At 47.4% G+C, this 25,171-nt stretch overlaps 1 protein-coding gene across 1 annotated transcript in view; it reads right to left on the bottom strand.

Moving 5' to 3' along the window:
- Window positions 1-508: 508 nt before the first annotated feature.
- Window positions 509-25,171, bottom strand: part of TBC1D2B (TBC1 domain family member 2B) — a 70,731-nt gene continuing 46,068 nt past the window's right edge. Inside the window, 7 exon segments of the mRNA XM_043985803.1 lie at window positions 509-4,017; window positions 7,664-7,785; window positions 9,663-9,848; window positions 14,405-14,522; window positions 16,187-16,681; window positions 17,929-18,122; window positions 19,102-19,212. Of these exon segments, the coding sequence (XP_043841738.1) occupies window positions 3,822-4,017; window positions 7,664-7,785; window positions 9,663-9,848; window positions 14,405-14,522; window positions 16,187-16,681; window positions 17,929-18,122; window positions 19,102-19,212 (1,422 nt within the window). The 3' untranslated portion in view covers window positions 509-3,821.

Genomic DNA, 25,171 nt, shown 5'->3' with positions numbered 1-25,171 from the left:
AAGGCAGCTGGGTGGCACAGTGGATAGAGCACTGGCCTTGAAGTTGGGAGGACCTGAGTTCAAACCTCACTTCAGACACTTAACAACTGTGTGACCCTGGGCAAGTCACTTAATCCCAATGGTCTTAAACATTCAGGACCATCGCCAGTCATCCTGATGTATATCTTGCCACTGGACCCAGATGGCTCTGGAGGAAAAAGTGAGGCTGGTGACCTTGCACAGCCCTCCCTCACTTAAATCCAACTCAGTGCAAATCATGACATCTGTCATGGTCCTCTTTGAGAATGAAGGACAAACAACAACAACAGCATAGTAAGCACTTAATGAATGCTTTATCTAGCTGTTCTGTGCTCTATTATACATAAAATTAGGGAACAAGAGGGGGCTGGAAGGGACCTTAGACTAATCCCCTTGATTTCTTGACTCCTAGTCGTTCTCTACACTCTAGTTTGCTTCCAGTGATTATTTTAATTCTATAAACAGGGAGAAGAAGAACAACTCAGAAAGCTACACAAAATTACCGTGTTTATTTTTTCCTTTAACATTACAATTCTAAAACTTCACTTGAAGACTGTGCACAAAGCCCCAAGTAAGCCAGCTGATTGCTTAAGGAAAGAGGCCTTGAAGGCAGCCACTTCAGACCTCTTTAGCCAGCTCTGGGGCTAGAGGAGGGAGGGGTGACTGGAATTCTTTCATCACAGATTCCAGGAACAGAGGAGCATCAGATGCCCATGTCAAAACTGGTGGATTCTCACCATTCTCCTGCTCTCCAATGGCCTGGTCCAGCTAGATCTGCCAAACCCACCTTTGTACACAGGGAGAAAAATACTGCAAGTAATTCCCTGCAGCCCCAAGTCCCAAGGAGTGGAGTGGGGGCAGTCTATGCAGTACAATAAAGAATCAGTCAAAGAAAACAAAGCAGTAACACTTGTGGGATAATACTTGATATTCCCGTATACAGTATAGTTGAAGCCAGAATCACTAGCAGCCTGGCTCAGACCGCACAGCGCTGTTCTTCTTCCCTCTGGTATTACTCGAATATTCCAGCATGAGCAATGGAGGGAGGGGTATATCTGGTGGCACCAGGTTCATGCATAAAATGAATGCTGACCAAGGCCAGAGGAGAACACTAACCAGCGGTCTGTGCTTACATAAATACACATGAAGTGAAACGTGGCATTTGCATACAAAATAAAATGTACATAACCTAGAAAAACCTCGATAAAATGGCCTATAAAAATATAAACTGTAGTGAACATATACAACAAGCACTTATTAACAGGAATTCATTGCATTAACACTTGCGAGTTTGTCATTTTCCTCTCGAATGTTGGCATTTCCAAGGACTGGCTTAGAATTGCCCGGGGTGATGGCCATTCCTCCAGCTGGATGGGAGACCCGGAAGCTGTTGCTTTGAAAGACCTCTGGGCATCCTTCACTAATTATCCAGCCTTGGTCCCTCAGAACTCATCATCCTCCAGCCCCTTTGCCCAATGGTTCTCACCACAGGATCCCATTCCATCGTAGGGTGAACAGCATGAACCTCTAGAGACTCTGTGATGAATTCTGAGGGAGTCCAAGCGCCATCTTGCCAGCTCTTTGGTAGACAAAGTGGCCGCTGCGGGGGAGGGATAAGCTCCTCCCCTCCTCCCGACCCCATGCTCTACTGGAACATCAGGGAACTTGGTCTTCTCTCCTGCTGTGGTCCAGAGCTGCAGGAAATAGGAGGAGTCATGGGACTGGACCCCAGAATGGTCGAGTAGGAGCTGTCCTTACCCGCCCCCCCCCACCATGTTTCTAGAGAAATTCAATCAAGACAGCGCTGCAGAGATCTGCTGGTCCTGTGGATTCCTTCCAAGGAATAGTTTCTCTGCTGTAAAAGGTTACAACAGTACCTACTAGGGGATCAACCAATCAAACGCCATCCCATTAAGAAAGGGCGGAGCTTACAGATCCAGCCCCTGTGGAGGTTCTCTCCACACCCTCTTGAGCAGAATCTTGTGAGAAGTGAACCCAGCGGACCTGGGAAATCCCTGCCCTAGAACTTGCCTCACTTGATAGTGCAGAGGTCAAGCGACTGCCCAGTGTACATCAGTCGCCAGGCAAGTGCTAGAATGGCCCAGACTTCCACTGAGTTCTGAAGAAGCGTGTGCTCCGCTAACTCCAGCTACGCTCGTGGCTTCCCCACCCCAGCCAAGGAGGAATTTTAAAATGTAATTCACCAGACATTCAGTATCTGAGTAGAAAATCATGCTATTGTATTAAGGTGCAGTTCACTATAGAGTCAGGCTTCCCCAAAAGGAGGATACTCAAATTCTAAAGTCAGCAAGATTAAACTGAACATCAGTTTATAGAATTAAAAGATGGGTGGAAATATGGAATTTTATAAAATAAACATGACATAAAAACAATTTCTAGAAATTGCTGAACAAATTTGCAAGTTAGTGTCTACAGAATATAGATTATTTCTAGAAGTCTTCAGTCAAGGTAGGGACTTGATGAAAAAATGTAATTTAAAATCTCAATTTTAAAAAATGTTCCTTACAATGTCTATGAATTTGAGGGTGGGGGGCATGGTATTAAGCACAAAACAATTTCCTCCAACCAGAGTCTGTCTAAACCCAAACTGGACACACATTTTCTATGACAAACTAAAGAGAGCTTCCCAGAAGAAAGGCCCTCCCACATTCTGAGTGGATTTAGAATAGGTGGCGACCACCTGAGGAGGCTGACAAATGATGAGGAAAGTGTGGCTCCAGCTTCTCACAAAGGAAATGCTCTAAGATTAAGCAGGGACCAATGGGGCCATTCACCCTGACAATGTGGAGAGCTAGGGCAGTGCTGGAAAACTTGGATGGCAAATCCCTCCCCCCAGAAGCAGTGCCTGAATTAGGGAAGGCAAGGAAACTCATGTGGAGCCAGATCAGTTTGCTCTTGTGGGACAGGAATTTCTGAGAAAACTGAAGGGGAGGGGGTGTGCCAGGTGAGGAGACGCGGCTACGCTAGGACCCCATCGAGCCTCCATGGCCAATGGCCAAGCTTCTTGTTTGTGTGGTCTGGTTTTGTTTCCCCTTTGGGAAGTCAACCCGCTAATCAGAGAATTTTGCCAAGGGATCTAGCGTAAAGCCCCCTCCCTCAAATCCCTCCAAGATTGCTCCACAGCATAGAGATCTGCCACCAAGCTAAAGGTCACTGAAGATGACAGTCTGATTACTCTGCACCTCCTCTGAATATGATTGGCAAAGATGACTGATGGGGGTGGGGGTGGGGGTGGGCTGCGTATTTGGAGAACTCTAAAGTTGATTTTCAATTCCTGTTTTGCCAAAATGGCAAAAACAGGACATCACAGGGCATTTTCGGGGTGGCTTTTCAGCATTGTGATGACAGCACTTTAGAAGGGGAGGGATGCTCTTTCAAGAACACCCACTGCTTGGCCCCCGCATTGCAGATGCCAGACAGCCTCGGTCAGGAAGGTTGGGCGTCCATCCCCCAGAACTGTGGCATGTGGAGACTGCTTCGAGACAGAACTATGAGCTAAGGCATTGCAAGGTCTGAGGTGAGAACAGTGGCTGTGGGCCTGCAGAGCCACGACAAACAGTTTTCTGACTTCACACACAATTGCCACGCAGCGGCGTGGAAATGGCTGTAAACAAGTGAGTAGGATTCTAAGTCGGCATCGCCAGAGGCCGTCGCGTCTTGGAAATGTGTCCCGCAGACTTCCAAACGCTGACATTCTACATTCTGTTTGAAAGAACAGACTGGCCGGAGCTCGTCTGCTCAGCTGGCTTTGGTCACGAGGCCCCGGGAGGGAGGGGCTCCGCTCAGCTGTCCTCGTCATCGTCACTGATGAGGTCACGTTTGTCAGGGTCGGTGTCTCGCTCCCTCACAAAGTCCTCCCGGATGGCCTCCAGCTCCGTGAGCTCCAGGCGCACCTTCTCCAGGTGGTAGCTCCTCCGATTCCGTATCTGTCTCAGAGGGAAGGGGTTCAGGTCGCCAAAAGCAATACTGATCAGCTTCCTAGAAGAGGGACAAGAGGGCAGCGTCACTCAGCCGTATTCAGTCAAGTTTGCTATCAGTGCATGGGCAGTCAGTCAGTCAGTCAGTCAACTAGCATTCGTTAAGCACCTACTGTGTGCCAGGTGCTATGCTAGCTAAGTGCAGGGGATACAAAGAATGGCCAAAGAGCTCTCAGTCTAATGGGAGAAACGACTTGCAAACAGTTATGGACAAACGCGTTACAGATAAGATGAATTGGGGCTGGAGGGAAGACATCAGCAATAGGGGAGATGGGGAGTCTTCCTGCAGAAGGCTGAGATGAGGGCAGTGTCCCCCCAGATGTGGGGGGACAGCTGGTGAAAATGCCTGGAGTGTCACGGGTGAAGATCAGTCAGGAGGCTGGTGCATCTGGACTGCAGAGGATATAGAGGGGAGCAGGCCTACGGAGACTGGCAAGGAGGAGGGGCCGGGCAATGAAGGGCTCTAAAAGTCAAACACAGGATTTTGTATTTGATCCTGGAGGGAGCCGCCTGAATCTCTCTTCGTTTCTAGCCCAGGCACATCAGCCTTGAACTTCTGCCTGCACTGCCAGCTCCATACACCCCAAATGGGACTAATCACCTTCCCCACTAAAAAGATTCCCCTCCATGTTTCCCTATTTCTCTGGATGACCCCACCATCTTTCCAGTCACTGGTAGGAAACCCGAGTCATAATGGGTCCCTCCCTGTCCTTCACAGTCCTCCACTGGTGTCTAATGAGCTGCCACACCTACCCACTCCATGCCCACAACCTCTCTCGCATCTATCCCTTACTTTCTCCCACTCTGGTCACCTGCCTGGACTATTATAACTGCCTCTGTATGAGGTTTCGTGCCCACAGTCTCTCCAATCTATCTTCCACACAGCAAGCAGCCAAAGAGATATTCTCTGAGGTCACAGGGGCCCCCTATTGGCTCTAGGACTAGATACAAGCCCACTGTTAGGACCTGAACATCCTCTCTGGCTAAGGCCTAGATTTCATCATTAATTACCCACTTCTCCCCTTCACCCGCTCTGTGCCCCCAGCTGCCTGGCTTACCTGCTACACCTGCCCTATGGGACCCCAGCTCCTGTCTCTGCCTTTGCCCAGGCTGTCCCTCTTCATGCCCATCTTTCAGAATCCTGCCATCTCTTCAAAGTTCAGCTCAAGCACCATTGTCCAATAAGGCTTTTCTAGTTCCCCCCAGAATGACCTTATACTTGTTTTGTACATATTTTGTACTTCTTTTTACATCTGCACACATAGAATGAATGCTCCTGGGAGACCAAGGTGGTCTTTGTCTCCCTTTTCTCAGCACCCAGCACACTTGGTGACTAATAAACGGTTGTTGATTGATTGAATGTGTTTTCGCTTTCAATAAACTATGAGGCCAAAGGAAGTCAGAGAGGTAAGAATCGCGGGCTCTGGAGCTGGAAGGAACTCACCCACCCACACCTCTCTTTAAAGCTGAAGAAGCAGAGGTCCAAAGGGAAGAAGTCGTTTGCCCAGTCACAAAGCTAGTTGGCATCAGAAATGAAACTAAAACTCACATCTCCCAAGCCCTGGTCTGCCCTAATACATTTTCCACTGATTATTATTTTTTGATGAGTTAAGAAGGTAAAGAAGCAAAGTTACTGTGCTACCTTGGACAAGTCACAACCTCGTGGGGTCTTTGTTTCCTTGACTGTAAGATCAGAGGTCTTCAAAATCCCTTTGAGCTTCACCTCAATATTTTTATTTCAAAAACACTGGAGAAGCTAGTGCACAAAAATTCAGCAGGTGGAGCTCTGCTGCCATCTTTAAAAAGCCAATAGAGAAAGAAGCCAGATTCTGTTTGGCAGGCACTGGGCTGAATGCCACTTTTCCTAATGCTCCCCATCAGAAATGACAGGCACTTGGCACGACTCCCAGCATATGCATGGACACTTGCAATATCTGCAGTCTGCGCAAGTAGGAACTTTGTCCTGTGAGCCAAAATCTCCTGAAAACTCGTTTTCTAGAGAAGAACCAGCTGTTTTGGTCCCCAAACTTTGTCAAATCTTCCTAGAAACAGAGAAATGATAATTCCCATGGTTCCTCTCAGTGCTGTGGTTCCAAATTTCAGAGATTGTTTCTCTAAGATCCCCAATAATCACATTACTTAGGCACAAGATAAATGAATAAAGGCTACATCTTAACTTTTGAAGGATTTTATCTTCCACCCCAGCCCTCCACCTGCCTCATCATCGCATAGAAGCAACCCTAGACTCTCAGATGCCATGCCAGCAGCATATAAATTCAGCCAAATCCTGCTGAGTTCAAAGGGTTTCAAGTACAGGTCCAATAAAGAACCGTGTATTCCATCTGACCTTGCCAAATGCAGGGAGAGATTTGTCACTACAAGGCTAGACACTGGATAATTAATGTTTTTAGCCACATCAACTCAGAGACTGTATTGGTGGAAGGGAAATCATGGATTTTTGCAGAACTAAAGTACAAGGATTAAAACACTAACACGCGTAGGTGACTGAAACACATATCTAAAGGCCATTTCATCTTTGATGCCATCTACAACACCTCCATCTAATCTTTCCACAAACTTTCTCACTCCATCACTCACTCCATGTTCTTGAGAAGCGCCCTGCCCAGGGATCGAGGTCTCTTCCCCCAGAACTCCATGGCCCACATTCTTGTACCGTTCATTCGCGCCCTTGACTGTATATTACTGAATTGTAGGAGTGACTCAGTGGCTATTTGTTTTACAAGCACGTTGAGGTCTTGTTTCTCTAACGTGACGGTCAGGTCACAGCCGGCAAGAATGATTAGGCAAGGGGCGGCTAGGTGGCGAAGTGGATAAAGCACCGGCCCTGGATTCAGGAGGACCTGAGTTCAAATCCAGCCTCAGACACTTGACACTTAATAGCTGTGTGACCCTGGGCAAGTCACTTAACCCCCATTGCCCCGCCAAAAACAAAACAAAAAAAAAGAATAATTAGGCAAATTATTTCCCTACTCCAGGCCTCAATTTTCCCATCCTTAAAAGAGAGGGTGGACTAGACAGATAATCTCCAGGGTCCTTTGACATTCAGAGACCCTGTAAGTCAAAGTGTTATAGACAATATAAACAAATGAGAAAGTTAAATTCGTCAAACAATATTTGCGTAATGCTGCTTCAGAAATCCTATTATGGTCAGAGAACAGGAGCTCCATAATGCAGAACACACTAGTAGACTAGAGAGAAAGATTATCATTTGCCATACCCAGCAGCTACCAATTACTGAGCCCTCTAACCACTGGTGCTCATGTGATTCGGGCCCCCAGGGCCACTCTGAGGCTGCTCTGGGGCCACCCTGGGGCACCCTCACTGCCTCCGCTCTCTGGCCACAAGTAAAATCTCATTAAAATGAGTATTGGTGGAAGCCTGCTGGGAGGCATTGCCACTGTGAGTCAGCCCCAGATCCTGGGGAGCCATGAGATGAGCTTCAGGCCCTTCTGAGCACCAATGATTGGCACTCTCCCCTCATTCTCTGTCACTGACCAGCAGTTCAGGAATAACTGTTCTCGGAGGCAGCCTTAAGTCTCACCCCCTCACAAAAGATTTCTTCACAACAGAAGCGTTAGCCAAGACGTCTAACTTGGTCCAGCATGGTTGTCTTTGGAAGCCCATACCTGGCATCAAGAATAGTGCGCGTGAAGTGTCGCAGACACTTGAATATGGCCATTGAATCATACAGCTTCAGGATCGCTTCTTCTTTGTACTTAAAGAGCGCCAGAGCAAAGCGGAAAATGACCTGTGGAGTCAATGACAAGAATCAGAGGATTCCGGGAGGGAGCCGCACTGCCAGGCCTGCTCAGAGCCCGGGGACCTCCTCCTCCTGCATCCTCAGGGGAAGCAGAGAGGCACAGGCCCCTTTTCCTGAGACCTATTCTGTCACGGGGGCTTTCTGGAGCTAGGACCGCATGCACCACGGGCCAAGGGAAAGTCTGTCTGTCTGATGGATGGAGAGTGAGAGCAGCCCATGTCAGGGCCCCTGCCTGGGGGCAGGAGAAAGCTAAGCTCACTGGTTTCACTCGGCTGGCCGGGGCTTTCCCAAGTCTCTCCTAAAACCCCAGCATCACAGCTTCAAAAGACTGTGACTGAATATGTTTCTAAAGGTTACTTTCATAGCCCAATACTTCTCCTGTTCCTAACACTATAGGGAACCATAAACTGCTCTTCTTATCTAAATTAGTGGGTTGTTGATTGAGGGGAAGACTTGGTGTATCAGAAAGAACACTGGCTGTTGATGGGTTAGGTTACCTGTGGCAAGCCCCTTAGCCTCCCTAAGCCTCAGATTTCTCATCTGCTAGAAGGAGAGAGTAACCCTTCTGCTGCCTGGCTCACAGGACTCTGTGAGTAGAATGCTGGGTACAGCACCATCTCAAGGTGCGCTGGGACCGTCCTTACACTCCCAGCTGCTAAAATGCAGCACCATCATTAGTAACTGACTGATAACCATCAGCCGTTACGCTTGCAGGACTGACCCAAGTAAGAACTGTAGTTTGAACTAAACGTAACTGACTCTAGAAAGTCAATTGATGGGCCCTAAACTCATGGGTTCAGATCATAGGACTGGGGATGGTCCTACAAAGGCGGGGTATCCACCTGTGAGGCATAGTTGGGGCCCATCTCGTTGATGAACCAGACTCTACATTCTTCACTTCTGGATACTTTCAAAAACATTTTAAAATTTATTTTGGTGTGAAATCAAGTTTCCGAAGAGAGTCCAACTCCCCAAGGAAAAGGAATTCCAGTGCCCTAGTGTAATGTTTAAAATCTAATGTGGGGGGGCAGCTAGGTGGCACAGTGGATAGCGCACTGGCCCTGGATTCAGGAGGACCTGAGTTCAAATCCAGCCTCAGACAATTAACACTTACTGGCTGTGTGACCCTGGGCAAGTCACTTAACCCCAATTGCCTCACCAAAAAAAAAAAAAGACTCAATTCCAAATCAATCTTCAGGTGGGGTCACCTGGGCTTCTGCCAAATCCCATTATTTGGTCACACTAGTAAATGTCTGCTCTTCCCAGACCAAACAGCTTTGGGGGCCTACTGCGATGTATATGTTCTTTTAATAACTCAGAAAAAAGTCACTGAAACCCAACACAATGTACCGGTCACTTCTCCTTAGAAAGAACACAGAGCTGTGGTCCTCCAAGATGAGCAGGGCTATTACCTAGGACCAGGGCAGAATTAAGGACAACAGACAGCGGATTTAGACAAGATAAGGAAAACCTTCCTGACAGTCAGAGCTGTCCAGAGGTGAAGTGGGCCGCCTCAGGGAGATGCGGCTGGGCAGCCATCTGTTTGGTGCATGGTAGGAAAGATACACAACTTCACAATTAGGATGCCCGCTGAGGTTGCTTCCACAGAGGACATTTCCCAGACATTTCTGATGTCACCCAAAGCTGACTGGCTGAGGTCATGCAGACTTGTCTTAAGGAGGCACTCGGGATCACGAGAGAGTCTGCATCTAGTTCAAATCAGAACAGGCTTAAGCTTCGACTGTGCTCTCTCTGCTTCGTTTCTCCTATTACACTTCATCCTGTTCTACTCAAAGACTCCCAGTGTCATGTGATTATCAGGGTGGTCATGGGACATCTTCAAACGCACAGCTTGGGCAACATACCTTTGGTCCTTCATAGAGGAAAGAGTCCCAGATTTTAAAGAGGATGTCGCTAACAACACTGTCCACAAATATCACCAGGAACCAGTTGAATGTGATGAGCGTATAGTCAACTTTGTACTGTTCAAAGTGGGCATGCAACCGAGGCAGCTTCTCACTCATGAGATCCTTGAATACTCGCTGGTCAACCTGAAGAAAGAGAGAAGAGACTGCTAAATGGTGTTCATCCACACTGGTCTAGCAGAGTCATTTTTTTTTTTTTTGGCGGGGCAATGAGGGTTAAGTGACTTGCCCAGGGTCACACAGCTAGTAAGTGTTAAGTGTCTGAGGTTGGATTTGAACTCAGGTACTCCTGAATCCAGGGCCAGCGCTTTAACCACTGCGCCATCTAGCTGCCCCCAGAGTCATTTTAATCATTACTGAGAATCTACTGGGTGCCCAGGACCGTTCTAAACACACGGAATCAAAACTACCCTGTTTACACCAAGCACGCCACCAGGAACAATGCATGGTTTTGAGAACTCTCATTGTTTGATTTGGTTATTGGCAAAGTTATTCAAAGTTGTGTTAAGATCAATTTTGTAGGAAACTCTCCAGCTGACACTTTCTAGCTGATCATCAGTATCTGAAACACCCGAGGGACTTTTTTTTTTTTTTTTTTACAACCACACCTGAGACCATGCCCAGGATCCAGAGCCAGAATTCAGAGCTATACCCAGAGGACGTCCCAAGAATCATCTGAGAAAAGATTTCTAAAGACTTGAACGGACATTTTCCTGTTTTCCTTTTCCCATTATATACACTGTTTGTAATGTCCACCTACTAAAGGGGAGTGCCCCCTTCAATTTTTGTCAATGTGTCACTCAATTTCTTTTCTTTTCTTTTATTCCCTTTACATTGTTAGTTATAAGTATATGTAATGTTATTGCTTCATTTAAGGAAACTCTGTTTCTTTTTTTATTTTAGTGAGGCAATTGGGGTTAAGTGACTTGCCCAGGGTCACACTGCTAGTAATTGTTAAGTGTCTGAGGCCGGATTTTAACTCAGGTACTCCTGACTCCAGGGCCGGTGCTCTATCCACTGCGCCACCTAGCTGCCCTGGAAACTGTTTCTTAATTATGTTTTTTTTGTTTGTTTGTTTGTTTTGTTTTGTTTTGTTTTTCTTTGGTAGGGCAATGGGGGTTAAGTGACTTGCCCAGGGTCACACAGCTAGCAAGTGTCAAGTGTCTGAGGCCGGATTTGAACTCAGGTCCTCCTGAATCCAGGGCCAGCGCTTTAACCACTGCGCCATCTAGCTGCCCCGGAAACTCTGTTTCTTAATGAAGCACAGGGGGAGAGTGTGAGAATATTATTATTACCAGGGGCCCCTGCTGTGAGAGCATTGAGTTGACCTTTCTAAGGTTCAGTGTCCCAAAGTTACCTCACATCAACATGAGACCACTCTCAACCAATCAGCTGGAAGCAGTTGGTTTGGTCAGTTGGTGGGTGGACCCTCGTGGGATTGGCAACTGAAGTAAGAGCGGTTGAGGTAGTTAGGGTTTTCTTGTTCTTTCAGAGAGACTTGTTCTCTCTTTGTTGACCTCTAATATATTTAATAAATGTTTAATACCTAAACTGTCAAACTGTTGTCCTAGGTAGCTTTCCCCACAAGGGGACAGGTAGGGTGACCACACACGTTTAGTTTTACCTGTCACACTGTTCTTTGTGTCAGAAGCCCATGTCACTGACTCAATGATCACTGTAGAGAGGGTCTTTTCCACACTGTACAGTGCAGGGGCAGCTAGGTGGCACAGTGGATAAAGCACCAGCCCTGGATTCAGGAAGACCTGAGTTCAAATCCAACGTCAGACACTTGACACTTACTAGCTGTGTGACCTAGGGCAAGTCACTTAACCCCCGTTGCCCCGGAAAAAAAAAAAAAAGACTTAACACATTGTATAGAGCAGACCATCCCTGAGGTTGAGCCTGACACCTGCACTCAAAAGGAGCTAGTAACACAAAGAGGCAGTCCCAGAGAGTAGGTACATTCACAAACCATGGTGAGAAAGGCTAGACCCAATGGGTATATCGGAACTGGACGTCACCTTAGGAAATCATCAAGTACAACTTTATCAATCTATAGAGGAAGAGAGACCTCAGGCAGGGAGTCATTTATCCAGGGCAAAGTCAGCACTAGAACACAGGGCTCCCAGCTCCCTATCCAGGAAAAACACTTAATATAATATTAACATGTAGCTCCTGGATGACGCTGATAAAAAATGTTTAGAGGGCCTAATAAACATGCTACACTTGTTGAACCAAACAACTTGTTAAAGCGAACAAAAGGTGAAAATCATTAAACCAGTCAAAAGCTACTTGTCAACCTGTGATTAATACAGCTCTCGGAACCACACAGAAAACATTACTATGCTATTTTGTTGTCATTTTTCAGTGGCCCCATTTGGGGTTTTCTTGGCAAAGATACTGGAATGGTTTGCCATGTCCTTCTCCAGCTCATCCTACAGATGAGGAAACTGAGGCAAGCAGGGTGAAGTGACTTGCCCAAGGTAACACAGCTAGTAAGTGTCTGAGGCCATATTTGAACTCAGGAGGATAAATCTTCCTGGCTTTGGACCTGACCCTCTATCCATTGTGCCACCTAGCTGCCCCCTTACTACTCTATAAAGCCCCTTAATTTCATTTGAGGCTGTGGCTAGTGACCTTTTGAGACTGGCTACTAGTGCTAGGACTTGGACAAACAAACCCAAGGTTGTCCACTGGCTTAAGTGAAGAAGAAGACAGAAAGGGCGGGGGTGGGGGGGTGGAAGTGGAGCATGAGATGAGGCAGAGAGAAAACGATAAATGCTCTCGTCATTTCAACTAGATTGCCAGCCCCCAGGGCAAAGCCTGTGTTTCTTTTGTACCCCCTTGGCATCAAACCCAATGCTGAGTACAGAACAAGCATTTCCTCCAATGCAGGCTACCTGGAGAACCTCAGAGATGCTGTGAGCAGGGGTAAAGGTGAGGACTAGTGAGTGCTTCAGTATACTCAGAAATGTCAGTTTGGGATCTCTTTGAGCCCAGCAGGAATGGAGTCTTTAGCTTGGGTCTTTGGTTTGGCTTTCTCTGCCTTCAGAATTCTCACAAAACTTTGCATTTGTGATTAAGACATTTTTCAGTCATTTCTGACTCTTTATGACCCCTTCTGGGGTTTTCTTGGCAAACATAATGGAGGGGTTTGCCATTTCTTTATTCAACTCATTTTACATATGAGGAAACTGAGGCAAGCCGGATTAAGTGACTTGGCCAGGGTCCCAGAGTGGTGAGTGTCTGAGGCCACATTTGAATTCAGGTCTTCCTGACTCCAGACCTGGCACTCTATTCACTGCATCACGTAGCTGCACTGATCACACAAACACATCTTTCTAAAAGATTTTCAAAATGTTTTTATGTTCTTTAGCACAGCTTGGTACAAATTTTATCTTTAACATATCAAAAAAGATTTGTTGTCATTGTTGTTTTTTTCCCCTTGAGCTCGTATCTATCTGGAACAACAACAACAACAACAAAAAGACGATGGCTTAAGGTTTTTTTCCCTGAAGAGACCTGACACTTTGAGTTCTGTCCTTCCAAGTCATTCCCTTTTGAGCTGCAAAAATACAAGCCTTTCCTTCCTGACTTCAATCCCATCTTTTCTCCTTTTCTTTCCCACATGATGATGTGAAGACTGGGAATGGACACCAGAATGGATCTGTACATTCACAAAGTGTCTATGACACAACACTCTCGCCTGGAGAGGTGAGCAACACTGCCAGCATCACAAAATAGGGAGACGAAGGGATCGGTCATGGAGGTCGTGAGTCCAAAGCCTTCATTTTCAGCTTGAAGAAACGAATGCCCACAGAGGTTTCACAACTGGCCCGAGGGAACACAGACAATAGACAGCAGAGGGGGGTTCTTTTTTAAAGAACGATCTTGCTGATCTCTTTTGATTTTACGTCACTTAAAACTCCCCCTGTGTTGCTTCCTTTCTTCGTCTTTCAGAACACTCAGCTGGGGTGGCTGTGGTGTGCTTTCCATTTCCACAGCTGTGGCCATCTTATAGATTGTTTTCCCGGCTTTGCCGACTTCCCTTTGCATCAGTTCATAGAAGTCTTTCCAGGCATCTCTGTGCTCATCATGCTTGTCATTTCTTACAGCGCCGTAAAAGTCCCTTCTGTTCATAGGTTATCATACGTTTAGCTCTTCCCACCTCAATGGAAACCAACCTTGTTCCCAGTTCTCGGACACCACAAAAAGAGCTGCCATAAATACTGTGGTTTAAACAGGGCCCTTCTCTGTTACTAACCTCCCTGGCACACGTGCCTGGACCAAACAGCACAGACACTTTGGTCACTGTAGTCACAGGATTCCTGTCGCTTTCCAGAAGGGTTGTGGTAGAGGTGAGACCCTAACCTCCAACTGTGGACTGCAGATCCAATGTTCTTTCCACCCTGAGCTGGCTGTTTGTGTCCCGTCCCCCCCACCCCACCCCGCCCCACAGTCTGTCACAGCCACAGGCTGAAAGAATGTGACAGGCCCTTCAGACTTCAGATCTTCCTCCCTCAGTATCATTAATAAAATATTCCTTGTTTACCTTTCAAGCTGACAATTTCTTCCATGTTCTTCCCTTAAACTAAATAAGTTAAATAACTAAAACCCAAAAGTACATATTTAACTCTAAAAACAAATGATGAAAACGTGGCCTTTGCTGAATCCTCTAATACCTGTGATCCTAGAAGAGTCTTTGTGTAGTAATCTCGGGGCATGAAAACTTCCACAATGGTGACGAGACACCAGAAGGCGTCTTCTTGGTCCAAGTAGAGGAGAGCGACAGCAGCCAACCTACAAGCAGACCAAGAAAAATCAAAGAGCTGACACTTCCAGAAAAAGGCGCCTGTTTCTACAATATTTTTGGGAGACGGGTATATTCTTCCTTCCTCCCCAACAGCCAAAACGACTTCTAGCTTCCCAATGAAGAAAAGCTACAAGGGCTCCTCGTCGAGCCTAACAGTCGTCAGAGTGAGAGAACTGGAAAAAAAAAAAAGGGTTGCTTCTCCTTTTCCATTTTTTTTAAACCTAGTTTTTGTTGCCAGGACACCACAAATTAGTTCTTTCCTTTGACCGGACGGTTTCTCAGGAGCAATCATGCAGAGCACATTAAAAACCCCAAGAAATGCATGTTTTCCTCTCACTAATCAAGTTTGTCATCCTGTTCAAAGAGTTCCAATAAGCCCGTGGCACTTAACAAGAAGTCTGGAAATAGACGTGGAAACAGTGGTAGTTAAAAGCCCAGCGATCCTCCTGATGCTGGCCGTTCGCGGACACCAAGGGTCCCTCTGGGAGCCTGCTTCCTCGTCTGCCAAGAGAGGCCAATTAGGCCCATCCTAGCTGTGACACGGGGTCATGAGGAGGGGAGCGTTATGGAAGCGCCTGCACTGGGAGAGCCGTCCTCAAAGGGTTCAGAGAAAGCGGCTCAGGTCTGGTTTCACGGCCTCGCGTTCTAACCCCCGAGGTGTAAGAAGATTTCAAGAATGAAATTTTGAAGCTCCAAAGAGAAGCAGTTCTGAGAGGAAAAGAGGGAGGGAGTTGTCTCTGGCCCAGGAAGCTCCCCGCCCACCTTCTGCTGTCCAGACACACCCAAGGACTGGAGCCAAGCCTAGGAGAAGAGCACCAGGGGACTCAGGCAGGGAGAGCTGGTACACAAACAGCGCTCGTCCTTTGGGCTGGTTTTAGCTCTACTGGGGGGCAGAGGAACTGGCACGCGGGGCATGGTGACTGCTTTAGATGGGTGGGAGTGATCACTACCGGGGAGGCAGGCTCTCGGGTGGGAGGAGCCAGGAAGACATCTGCATTGGGAAGGAACAAGTCAGGATGGAGAGGGCTGCTTTGCCAGCCACGTGGAGATGCAGACTAGTCAGGGAAGTTGCTGCCACAGGGCTGAGCGAGAGCTGCTGGACGCCGAGTGGACACGAGACATGAGACTTCTGTCCACAACAGTCAAAATCCAATGCCTTATTTTGCTAGTGGGGGGCTTCTACTGTCTGAAAAACTCCCTCAGCAGGCCTTGGGCATCCCTCAACATGCCCACTCAAGGATTTGTATTCTGCAGGAGATAAAGTGCCCAAAGCAGGAGCTAAGAATGCAAATTTCTGCTGTCGGAGTGAAGGGGGCAGAGCCTGGCCACCGTCTTTGAACATCTTTCTCCTGGTGCATTATTCAGTCTCTTCCTATTAATTACAGGGAGAACTAGTTGATTCAGATAAAAACAACATGGTTTTCCTCCATACTATCTGAAGAGGGGCCTTATTTCTCTGAACTCCTTTGGCAGACTAGATGTTCTATTTCTTCTCCCTTTAAAAGTGGGGGGGAAGGGGGGGGGAATATGGCACAGTGGAGAGCACTGGCCATGGATCTGAGGACCTGGGTTTAAATCCCACCCCACCCCCAACACTGGTCTGGATGGCTCTGGAAGCCCCTCCAGCTCTAAGACCCTGGTGGACTCCTACCTGTTCAGACCTTGGCAGTAGCCTATATCAGGGTTTCTCTCACGAAAGGCCAACAGAACCTTGCGCAGTTTCTGAATGCCTTCTGATGTGGGGCAGGAGTAATGCTTGTTATTGGGCAGTGTTCTCAAGAGGTCTAGCTCAATCTGCTTGGAGGCCGGATTCTGCTTCTCGAGGGCGTTCTGGAGCAGCGTCTGGAAGTAGCCAGGCTCCGCGCGGTCCTTGAATTTCTTGGTGTGGAGATCGACGCACCACTTCCACATCTTGGAGCGATGCTCATGGGGAATCCCGATGCGGATGAGGCTCTTCAGCTCGGGAGAGCAGATCATCTCTCGGTTCATGGTGCTGGCAAAATAATTTTCCCACTTGACCCCCGTAGAGATGTCCTGATTTTCTGTGAGCGCCAGAGTCTTCAGATCTAGCGCCCGAACTTTAGCGACCAGCTTCTCTTCTTCATCATCCTCAGGGACTGTCCGAAACCCATAAATGTCATACTCACTGAAGAGAAGAAAAGTGAACCTGTTATCAGGCCTTTGAGCTCCACCATCCACAGAGACAGCGCCTGCCCATACCTGGTGTGGGGCAAGAGCACAGACTGTGCAGGCTGGAGCCGCTCCTCTGTCTTTGTGAGGGCAGACCGGCTCTAAAATGGGGCAGATCTTGCCAAGAGCTAGAGTGGCTAAAAGGGGTAGAAGACACGGGTTTTGCCCTCAAGGAAGGGGGAAGGGGGAAGGGGAGAGGATAAGCATTTATAGAATATCTACTATGTGCCAGGTACTGTGCTAAGAGTTTTAGAAATAACAATAATAATAATTGTAATTATAGTTAACAGTTATATTGGACCTACTATGTGCTGGGCACTGTGCCTTGTGTTTTATTATCTCATTTCATTCTTACAACAACCCTACAAAGTAGGTGCTTTTATTCTCTCCATTTTATAGTTGAGGAAACTGAGGCAGAGAGGTTAAATGACTTGCCCAAGGTCAAATCTAAACTCAGTTCTTCCTGACTCCAGGTCCAGCTCTCTGACCGCTACCACCAGCCTCTTATAATCTTAAGTAGGAGAGAACTGATCAGCAAGCACCAGGCACTGTACACAGAAGGACATGTGTAAAGCAGACCCCGCAGGGCCCAAGAACATTCTACTGGAGAAGACATACATACAAAACGGAATCTATACAAGGTAGTTTTGAGGGGAGGCATAAGCTCTTCAAGTGAAATCAAAATGTGAAAAATCAATAATAATAATAATAATAATACAAAGACACAAGCCCTACCCCAACGTAGCCCATATCTGGCTTCTTCCTCTGTTACTAATCAGCTCTGTGGCCATAGGGGCCAGTTCCTCCAGCCCAGCAGGGACTGCTGCCTCCCCACCAATCAAACAAGGGGTTTGATCTCAAAGCGAGTCTGGGCTTCTATTCTTTTCTCTCAATTACTGAGGCTTAACAGAGATTTCTAAGAAAAAAGCAACAGTAAAACACGGGTGCTCCAGGTCCCCACTGGAGGTCGCAGGATGCTGAGAGCTGGGTGGGCGGTGCAGGCTATGGCGGAGCGCATGTGAAGGCAGTCAGCGTTCTTGCCTCCATCTGACACAAGGCTCGAGCTCCTGTCCCCGGGGCCCCAGCCCTCCATGTCCTTTCCTCTTCTCCTATAAAAGGGGGCCAGGGCAGCCAAAGGCTCTAGGGCTGGGGCAATCCTGGACTCCCGAGTACCCTCCTACCAACAGTCCCCAGTACACATACCTGACAAGATGCGGTTTGACAAAAGCTTGCTCAGGCTGCTCGGGGCCTTCCACCTGCAAAGCATCTTCCAGGAGCCGAGCTATGACGTCCCGGGCAGGTCCCTGCTCTTCAGAGCACACAGGATTCTTCATTTCTTGAAGCAAAATCAAATACTTGCTTTCTATTTGACACAACTTGGCTTCCAGGCTAGAATACTGAAGAAAATGTTCTCGTGAGCACTCCAGTTCAAACGCAGACACAGAAAGCATATGGACACACAGATGTGCAGAGACTTACTTTAACAGGTCAGAATCTGATTTTCCTTATGTGAGTACTCCCTCCACTAATGCAGATCACAACCTAATCTCTGCTGACAACTCTGTGCCCTTAACTAGTCCTTAGATAACACACAATCTAGCAGAAGGTCTCCAGACCAAAGCCTTCTACCTCAAGAGGACTTGTCGTCACTGGCATAACTTCTAAAGGCCCAGTCATCCCCAGGCCACAGTGGGAAATACTAACTCTAGCACCCCCAGTTTCCTCATCTGTAAAGATGGGTCCACAATAGCTCACTTGTACAGAGTGCTTTGAGTTTTGTGAAGCACTTTACATACATTATCTCATTTCACCCTATCCCAAGGATGGGGTACTTCTAGTTCTCCCTCCCAGGGTTGAAGTGGGGCATTTATTTTCCTAATTCTAAAATGCTATAAAAATACCTAACACAACTTGCTAGTGTGTGTTCTTAGCTCCATTTTACAGAAGATGAAGTGACTGCAGCCAAGCTGGCATGAGAATGGTCATCTGCTGGTCTCATCCCCTTCCCACACACCCCGACATCTCCATGCTCACACAACTTGCTCACTTTTAGGGCCTTAGTTATAAGACTAAGAAGAACAAAACAACTTCTGAGCAACTTCAACAGTTCTCTTTTAAAACGAGACATGTCAAAATATTTTAAGCATTCCCAACAGCATCACTTAAAGTGAATTTTGTAAATGTCACAAGAGTAACCCTCTTCTCAATCAGGCAAGCTGAGAGTCAAAGAAGGATCGCTTGTATCATTCTTCATCCTCGAACCAAACTTGAAAGAAGTAAGCACACCCTCCCCCATGAGTCTTCTGGTTTTCCTAATCTCCCTAACTAATTCTTCCCCCAAACCTTCTCGGAAGAGGGTAAAACCTTTCATCTGACCTTAACCATTAAATCCTTCTCTCTTCTTTCTGCATTTCTTCGAAGAGTTGAGAGTTCCAAAATCTCTTTATTTAGAAATTTATTCTGTGTCTTATACCCTTGAAGACTGTCCTGCAGAAGGAAAAAAGAAAACCTTCATGAACATAAACACACATTTCTATTCTGCCGCATGCACAGCAATAATTAATATAGCTACTAGGTTAAGACGTGTCTTTCCTTTATAGCTAGCGTTGACATATATCCCTTTAATGTTTGCAGAGTGATTGAAAAGTTCTCTCATCTGGTCCCCTGACAACCCAATGATGTAGATGTTGCTATCATCCCCATTTTAAATGTGGGGAAACTGAGGCAGAGAGCAGCTTACTTCCTCAGAGTTACTCCATTACAGCACTGACTCGGTCTAAGGAGTCACAACTAAAGCACTCACTAGGTTTTCAACTTAAGTACAAATATTCTGAGTAAAACAAAGGAGACATCAAAGCTGACTTGGTTTTCAAGTGGTGGTTTTCTCTACTGCCTGTGAAATAGCTCCCCTGTCTAGGACTGCTTTTTTTTTTTTTGTGGGGCAATTGGGGTTAAGTGACTTGCCCAGGGTCACACAGCTAGTAAGTGTTAAGTGTCTGAGGCCGGATTTGAACTCAGGTACTCCTGAATCCAGGGCCGGTGCTCTATCCACTGCACCATCTAGCTGCCCCTGGGACTGCTTCTTAAAGTTACACAAATGTGTTCATCCGAGTCCACTTTTGAGAGCCAGATAACAGTGTCTTAGACTGAGAAGAAAAGCTGTCTGTGGACATTCTCACAACTTCTCCCTACCTCGCATGAGGTCCTCCCCAAAGCAGAAATGGGGAACATGAGCCCCAGAGACCAAGCTGCTGTGATCACAAAGAGGGGTAGCCCCTGGGCCACAATGATCCTGTCTCCAGTCTTTTACTTTCCAAGAACCCCACTGACCTCAGCAGCCTAACTCTCTAAAGTCAGATTCAGAAAGGACCTTAGGCCTCAGAGCAAAGCATGTTCAGGTTAGAAGGACCTTCAGAAAAGAGACAGTCAGTTCTGGAAGAGACCTCGAAGACAGGTCCGAGATGGAATATAACACTGAGGCCCAGAGAAGGGGGAAGACATTGGCTCAAAGGCCTGTAGCTGGTCAGGACTAGAACCACAACCAGAATCCTGACTCCTCCTCTAGGATTCAGAGGTGCAATACTGACTCTCTTTTTTTTTTCTTTTTTTCTTTTTTGGTGGGGCAATGAGGGTTAAGTGACTTGCCCAGGGTCACACAGCTAGTTAAGTGTTAAGTGTCTGAGTTTGGATTTGAACTCAGGTCCTCCTGAATCCAGGGCAAGTGCTTTTTCCACTGCGCCACCTAGCTGCCCCCGCAATACTGACTCTCAACAGATTTCTTCCCCACCACTTGTAAGTCAGATTTGGGAGACTCAAATCCTGCTTTTATTGCATGTCACATGCTCCTCTTCATTGAATACATCCAGGTTCCATTCTAGGCAGTGTCATTTATCATTCCAACTCCCTGATACTGTTGGTGCATTTGTTTTTAAAAAAAGCATCATGTCTGACACAACATAGAATTATAGCGTGTTGGAGTTGGCTGGTTTTTAAAAACCTTCTCACACAATCCCTTCAATTGTGAGGTGAGGATTGAGGGGGGCAGAGCGGGGAACTTGAACTTCGATGCCTCGTTCCCAGACCTGTCTTCTGTTGCCCCTGGAACGCATGCTTTCCTAGCGATTGCCATGTTTTCTCTAACGAGACACACAGCTAGATCTAGGCGCAGACACAGAAGCAGTCGGCTGAATGTCATTTTAACATTCCACAGCACACGAACAAGCTGGTGATGAGCGCGGCTGACCTGAGGCCCAAGGGTGGGTCTGGCAGAGATAGTCAGGCATACTATCAGCTATATCAGTTTCAGGAAACCAACTCCCTTGGAACTCTGAGCAGGAAAAATTGAAAGGAGTGAGAAAGAGGATGAGGAAACCAGAGTTTTCACGTAAGACCATCTGCAAACAAGGCTCAAGCACACAAGCACACACCTAAAAAGGAGTTTAAATGGAAAACCAAACCTGGCTGGAAGAACCTGCTAAGGAAGGTAAAGGGCTTCCACTGAACCGAACCTCAATCAGAGCCAAGAGTGCCAGGGCTTTCTGCCAACACCACTGGTGGCATTGGTCAAATCCTTTGTTTCAGTGGTTGTCAGTTTTCCTAAAGCAAGTATTCTTTGGCACCACCGAAGGTTGATTGGCATGCCCATCCACACGACAAATAACCCATTGGCTGCTTTTCTGTGCCAACTGACCTTTCATGATCCAATAGCCTGGTCAACTCAGCTGTGAAGGAAAAAGCCTCAACCTTCAGAGAGTCTAACTGGGCTGTGTGTGAGTGTGTGTGTGTGTGTGTGTGTGTGTAGTACAAAGAGCATAAGATGTAAGAGTCCAAAACTGTTCAAGTCCCAGGTCTTACATGTCTCAGTCATGTGAACTTCACAAGCTTCAGTTTCCTTACCTGTAGAAGGAAAAGGTGGTTTGTACTACTTACCCTGGAGGGCCGTTTTCAGGGGGGAAAAAAAGCTTGGAAAACCAAAATACTGGTGATAGATAAGTGTGAGGGATTATGTGTAAGTGTTGTCCTCACTGCTCCTCAGATGTGCAGCCATTGGGTTCTCTCCCAGAGGGAGAAGTAAAGGCACAGTTGATAGGGCAGTCACCACGGGAATGAAGAATGGCTTCACCCACACGAAGACAGGGGCCCTCAGAGAGAGGGGAGCACATTTGTGTTCTGGGCACTGCTACAATAAAAAACTACAGTAATAAAAGAGAAGAACCAACCATATGGATAGGCCTAAAGCTCTGTGCCCTGATAAAGATCAGAAAAACCTGCCAGCCAGGAGTGGCGCAGCAGCCGTCTTGGGCTCCGTCTCAGTGCGTACAGAGTTAACTCTCCATGACAGCATTATAGCACCTCTGCAGTAAATCTTGCGCTGAAGCACTGCTGCTAACAGCACTGCCCCTTTCCTCTTCCTCCTCCCGGGAGCCTCAAAGGGAACACATCTGACCACAACTGCTCTTTCACCTGGCACAGCTGACTAGCTTTTCCTGATCTGAGAACCCTTGCTGCCCTGCCCCGAGAGACTGAGCAAATGGGTAATGACCTTTCCCCTTTCCCTGACCCAGTCCTTTCCCAGCACTCACTTCAATCTTCCCCTATTTGGGCAAGACTGCATTTTCTAGGGGTTATTAACAAAGGCAAAGACGTTATAAAAAACAAAATTTAAAAAGAACGTATTTGTGTTTCTAGCAGAAAAAAAATCCACCTAGTCCCCAGATTCAAGTTCCTTGAGTCCCAGCTTTGCCAGCCCAAGCTCAGCCCCACCTCTGCCAGAGCAGGGCCACTGCCCCAAGGCCCCCCAGGACCTCGCAGGAGAAGGGCAGCTTTTCCTCAAAATAGACCCAGCAGACCCTGACAGCCCACCCAGGCTCCGGGAAGCAGGGAAGCAGGACTGTTCCTCCAGTCACCGTTCATTCTCACTCCCTGACGACGCCTACAAGGACATGGCGCCCTGTTTAGAAGGGTGCTCCACCCACGGAGAGCTAAGTAACAAAGGTGATCTGTAGTAACTCTACTGTCATCACAGGACAAGTTGGGACACACACACGTCCCTAGGAACACTCCCTGCCTCACATCTCCCTGCACTCAGCTATAAAGCTGATTTTCTGAAGCACAGGTCTGACTGTGGTGGTTCCCTATTGTCCCAAGTACTAAATACAAAGTCCCCTCCCTTCCAGTCCCCTCACTCCTTACATGCTCCCAGTTACTCTTCAGTCCCGTGATCAGGCCTCTTTGCTGTTCCTCAATCAAGACACTCCATCATCTCCCACCTCTAGGCATTTGCCCTGGCTCTCCCCCATGCCAGAAAGCCTCTCACTCCCCATTTCTGCCTCCTGGCTTCCTTCAGACTCCTGCTAAAACTCTACCTTCATGGGAAGCCTTTGGTGATCCCTCTTAACTATAGCACCTTCCCTCTGTCGATGATCTAATTCATCCTGCACATGGCTTGTTTGTACATGGCTGTTTTCATGTTGTCTCCCTCATTCGACTCAGCCTCCTGAGGGCAGGAAGTGTCCTCTACCTTTATCTGTATCCCCAACACATAGGATCAAACATTAATAAATGTTTACTGAGCATTCGAGCACTTTCACTTTCCCAAGATGAGAGCTGTGGGAGAAAAGGGGCAAATGAGGGACTTGAGTTGGAAAAGAGGGAGAAAGAATTATGAGTCAAAGAACCATGAAATGTCAGAGATGGAAGACGTCAGCAGCCATCCAGTTCAACTCATGTGACAAAGGGGGAGGAAAGGAGAAGGGAGGGGAAGGAATAAACACACATATAGCGCCTACTATGTGCCAGTCACATAGTACAGGTTACTATTACAATGATTACTTTACAATTATTCTCTCATCTGATTCTCACAACAACCTTGGGAGGTCGGTGCTATTATCTCCATTTTATGGATGAGCAAACTGAGGCAACCAGAAGTTAAGTGACTTGCCCAGGGTCACACAGCTAGTAAGTGTCTGAGGCTAGATTTGAAACCAGATCTTCCTGACTTTGAGCCCAGCATTCCATCTGTGGGCTGCAAGTGGTGCAGTAGATCATGCACTGGAGCCTAGAATCAATAAGATCTGCATTCAAACGTGTCCCCAGACACCCTAGGCACACAGCTAGTGCTTGTCTCAGTTTCCTCAGAGACTGGCACAGAGTGGGAACCACATGACTGTTAGCTAACATTCTTCTCATCCAATGTGCCTTCCACCACACGCCCCATAAGGGGCCATCCAGTGAAGGGGGCCCCCATTCTGCCTTGGAATGGCTCTAATCATTAGGAGGGTTTACTGACATCCAGCCTCAATCTGCCCTCTGTAGCTTTTCTACTTCCTTGCTCCCAGCTCTGCCGTGGTGGCCAAACAGAACAAATCTCTCTCTTCCGGCATCTGGGGATCGGTGGTGCTGACGTCTGTGGAAGCTTGGAGACTGACTCTGGGGATGGGAACTGTAGGGACCGATTTTTAATTGGGAAGTGTTAGCTAGGTGGTAATATTGGGACAAGGAAGGAGACCGACAGCCTCCCTCAAAACAGAGCAGGATTTATTTAACAAGAACGAACTTAAAAAAAACATAAACAGGATCAGTAGGATTAAGGGAAAGGAAATAAAATGGGGAAAGGGAAATTATACAACCTGAGCAACACCACCGCCCAGGAATCAGCTGAGAACACACAGCAGCATCCTGTCACCTTCCAGCTTCAAGCTAGAATGGCGAAAAACCTCCCTTCTTCCCAGCAGACCCCAGGCTGACCACACACAGCCCCCAGCCAATTGGCTGGCCGTTCTGACAGTCACATGACTGCCCTCACTGGGCTTCCAATCATTATAATTTTGCCAGGCCCATGTAGGCATCGGCGCGTGGTGATGATGTGAGGTGTCAGCGCCATGGCGATGGCTACAACCAGTGGGTGGAGCACCGTGTTTGCAGAGCCTCAGGCCATTGCGCTCACTGAGTTTTTTTTTTAAATGCTAGCCAAAAGATGGGGTCATAAAAACCTCAAATAACAATTAATTCTTTACAAAAGTCTGGAAGGAAGTGCTAAAGGAGAAAGAGGACACAGGCAAGAAAAGGATTCGGGAAGGAAGACTTGGATGAGACCAGAAGGACGAAGGGCAGGCGGCTCTGAGCTGAAGGAGAAGAGCCTTGAGGAGGAGGTCCAGTCTGGCGTAAGATGAGGCACAATGATGAATGGCCAGGGCGAGTTGGGGCCATCAAAGCACCAGAGAGCCTGAACAGAGTCATGGACCAGGGGTCTTGGGCTGCAAGTGACACTAGGGCCTATCTGGTCCACTTCCCTTGTTTTATAGTTGAGGAAACTGAGACCCAGAGACACGAAGTGACTGTCCAAGGTTCCACAGGTCATCAGCAGCAGAGCTGGGCCTCGGTCTTAGGTGCTTCCAGGTTCAGAGCCCTTCCCACACACGGCCTCCCAAATTGCCAAAGAAGCGAG

The sequence above is a fragment of the Dromiciops gliroides genome, chromosome 2, assembly GCF_019393635.1.
Source record: "Dromiciops gliroides isolate mDroGli1 chromosome 2, mDroGli1.pri, whole genome shotgun sequence".
NCBI lineage: Eukaryota > Metazoa > Chordata > Mammalia > Microbiotheria > Microbiotheriidae > Dromiciops > Dromiciops gliroides.
This window is presented reverse-complemented; position numbering and strand designations above follow the sequence as displayed.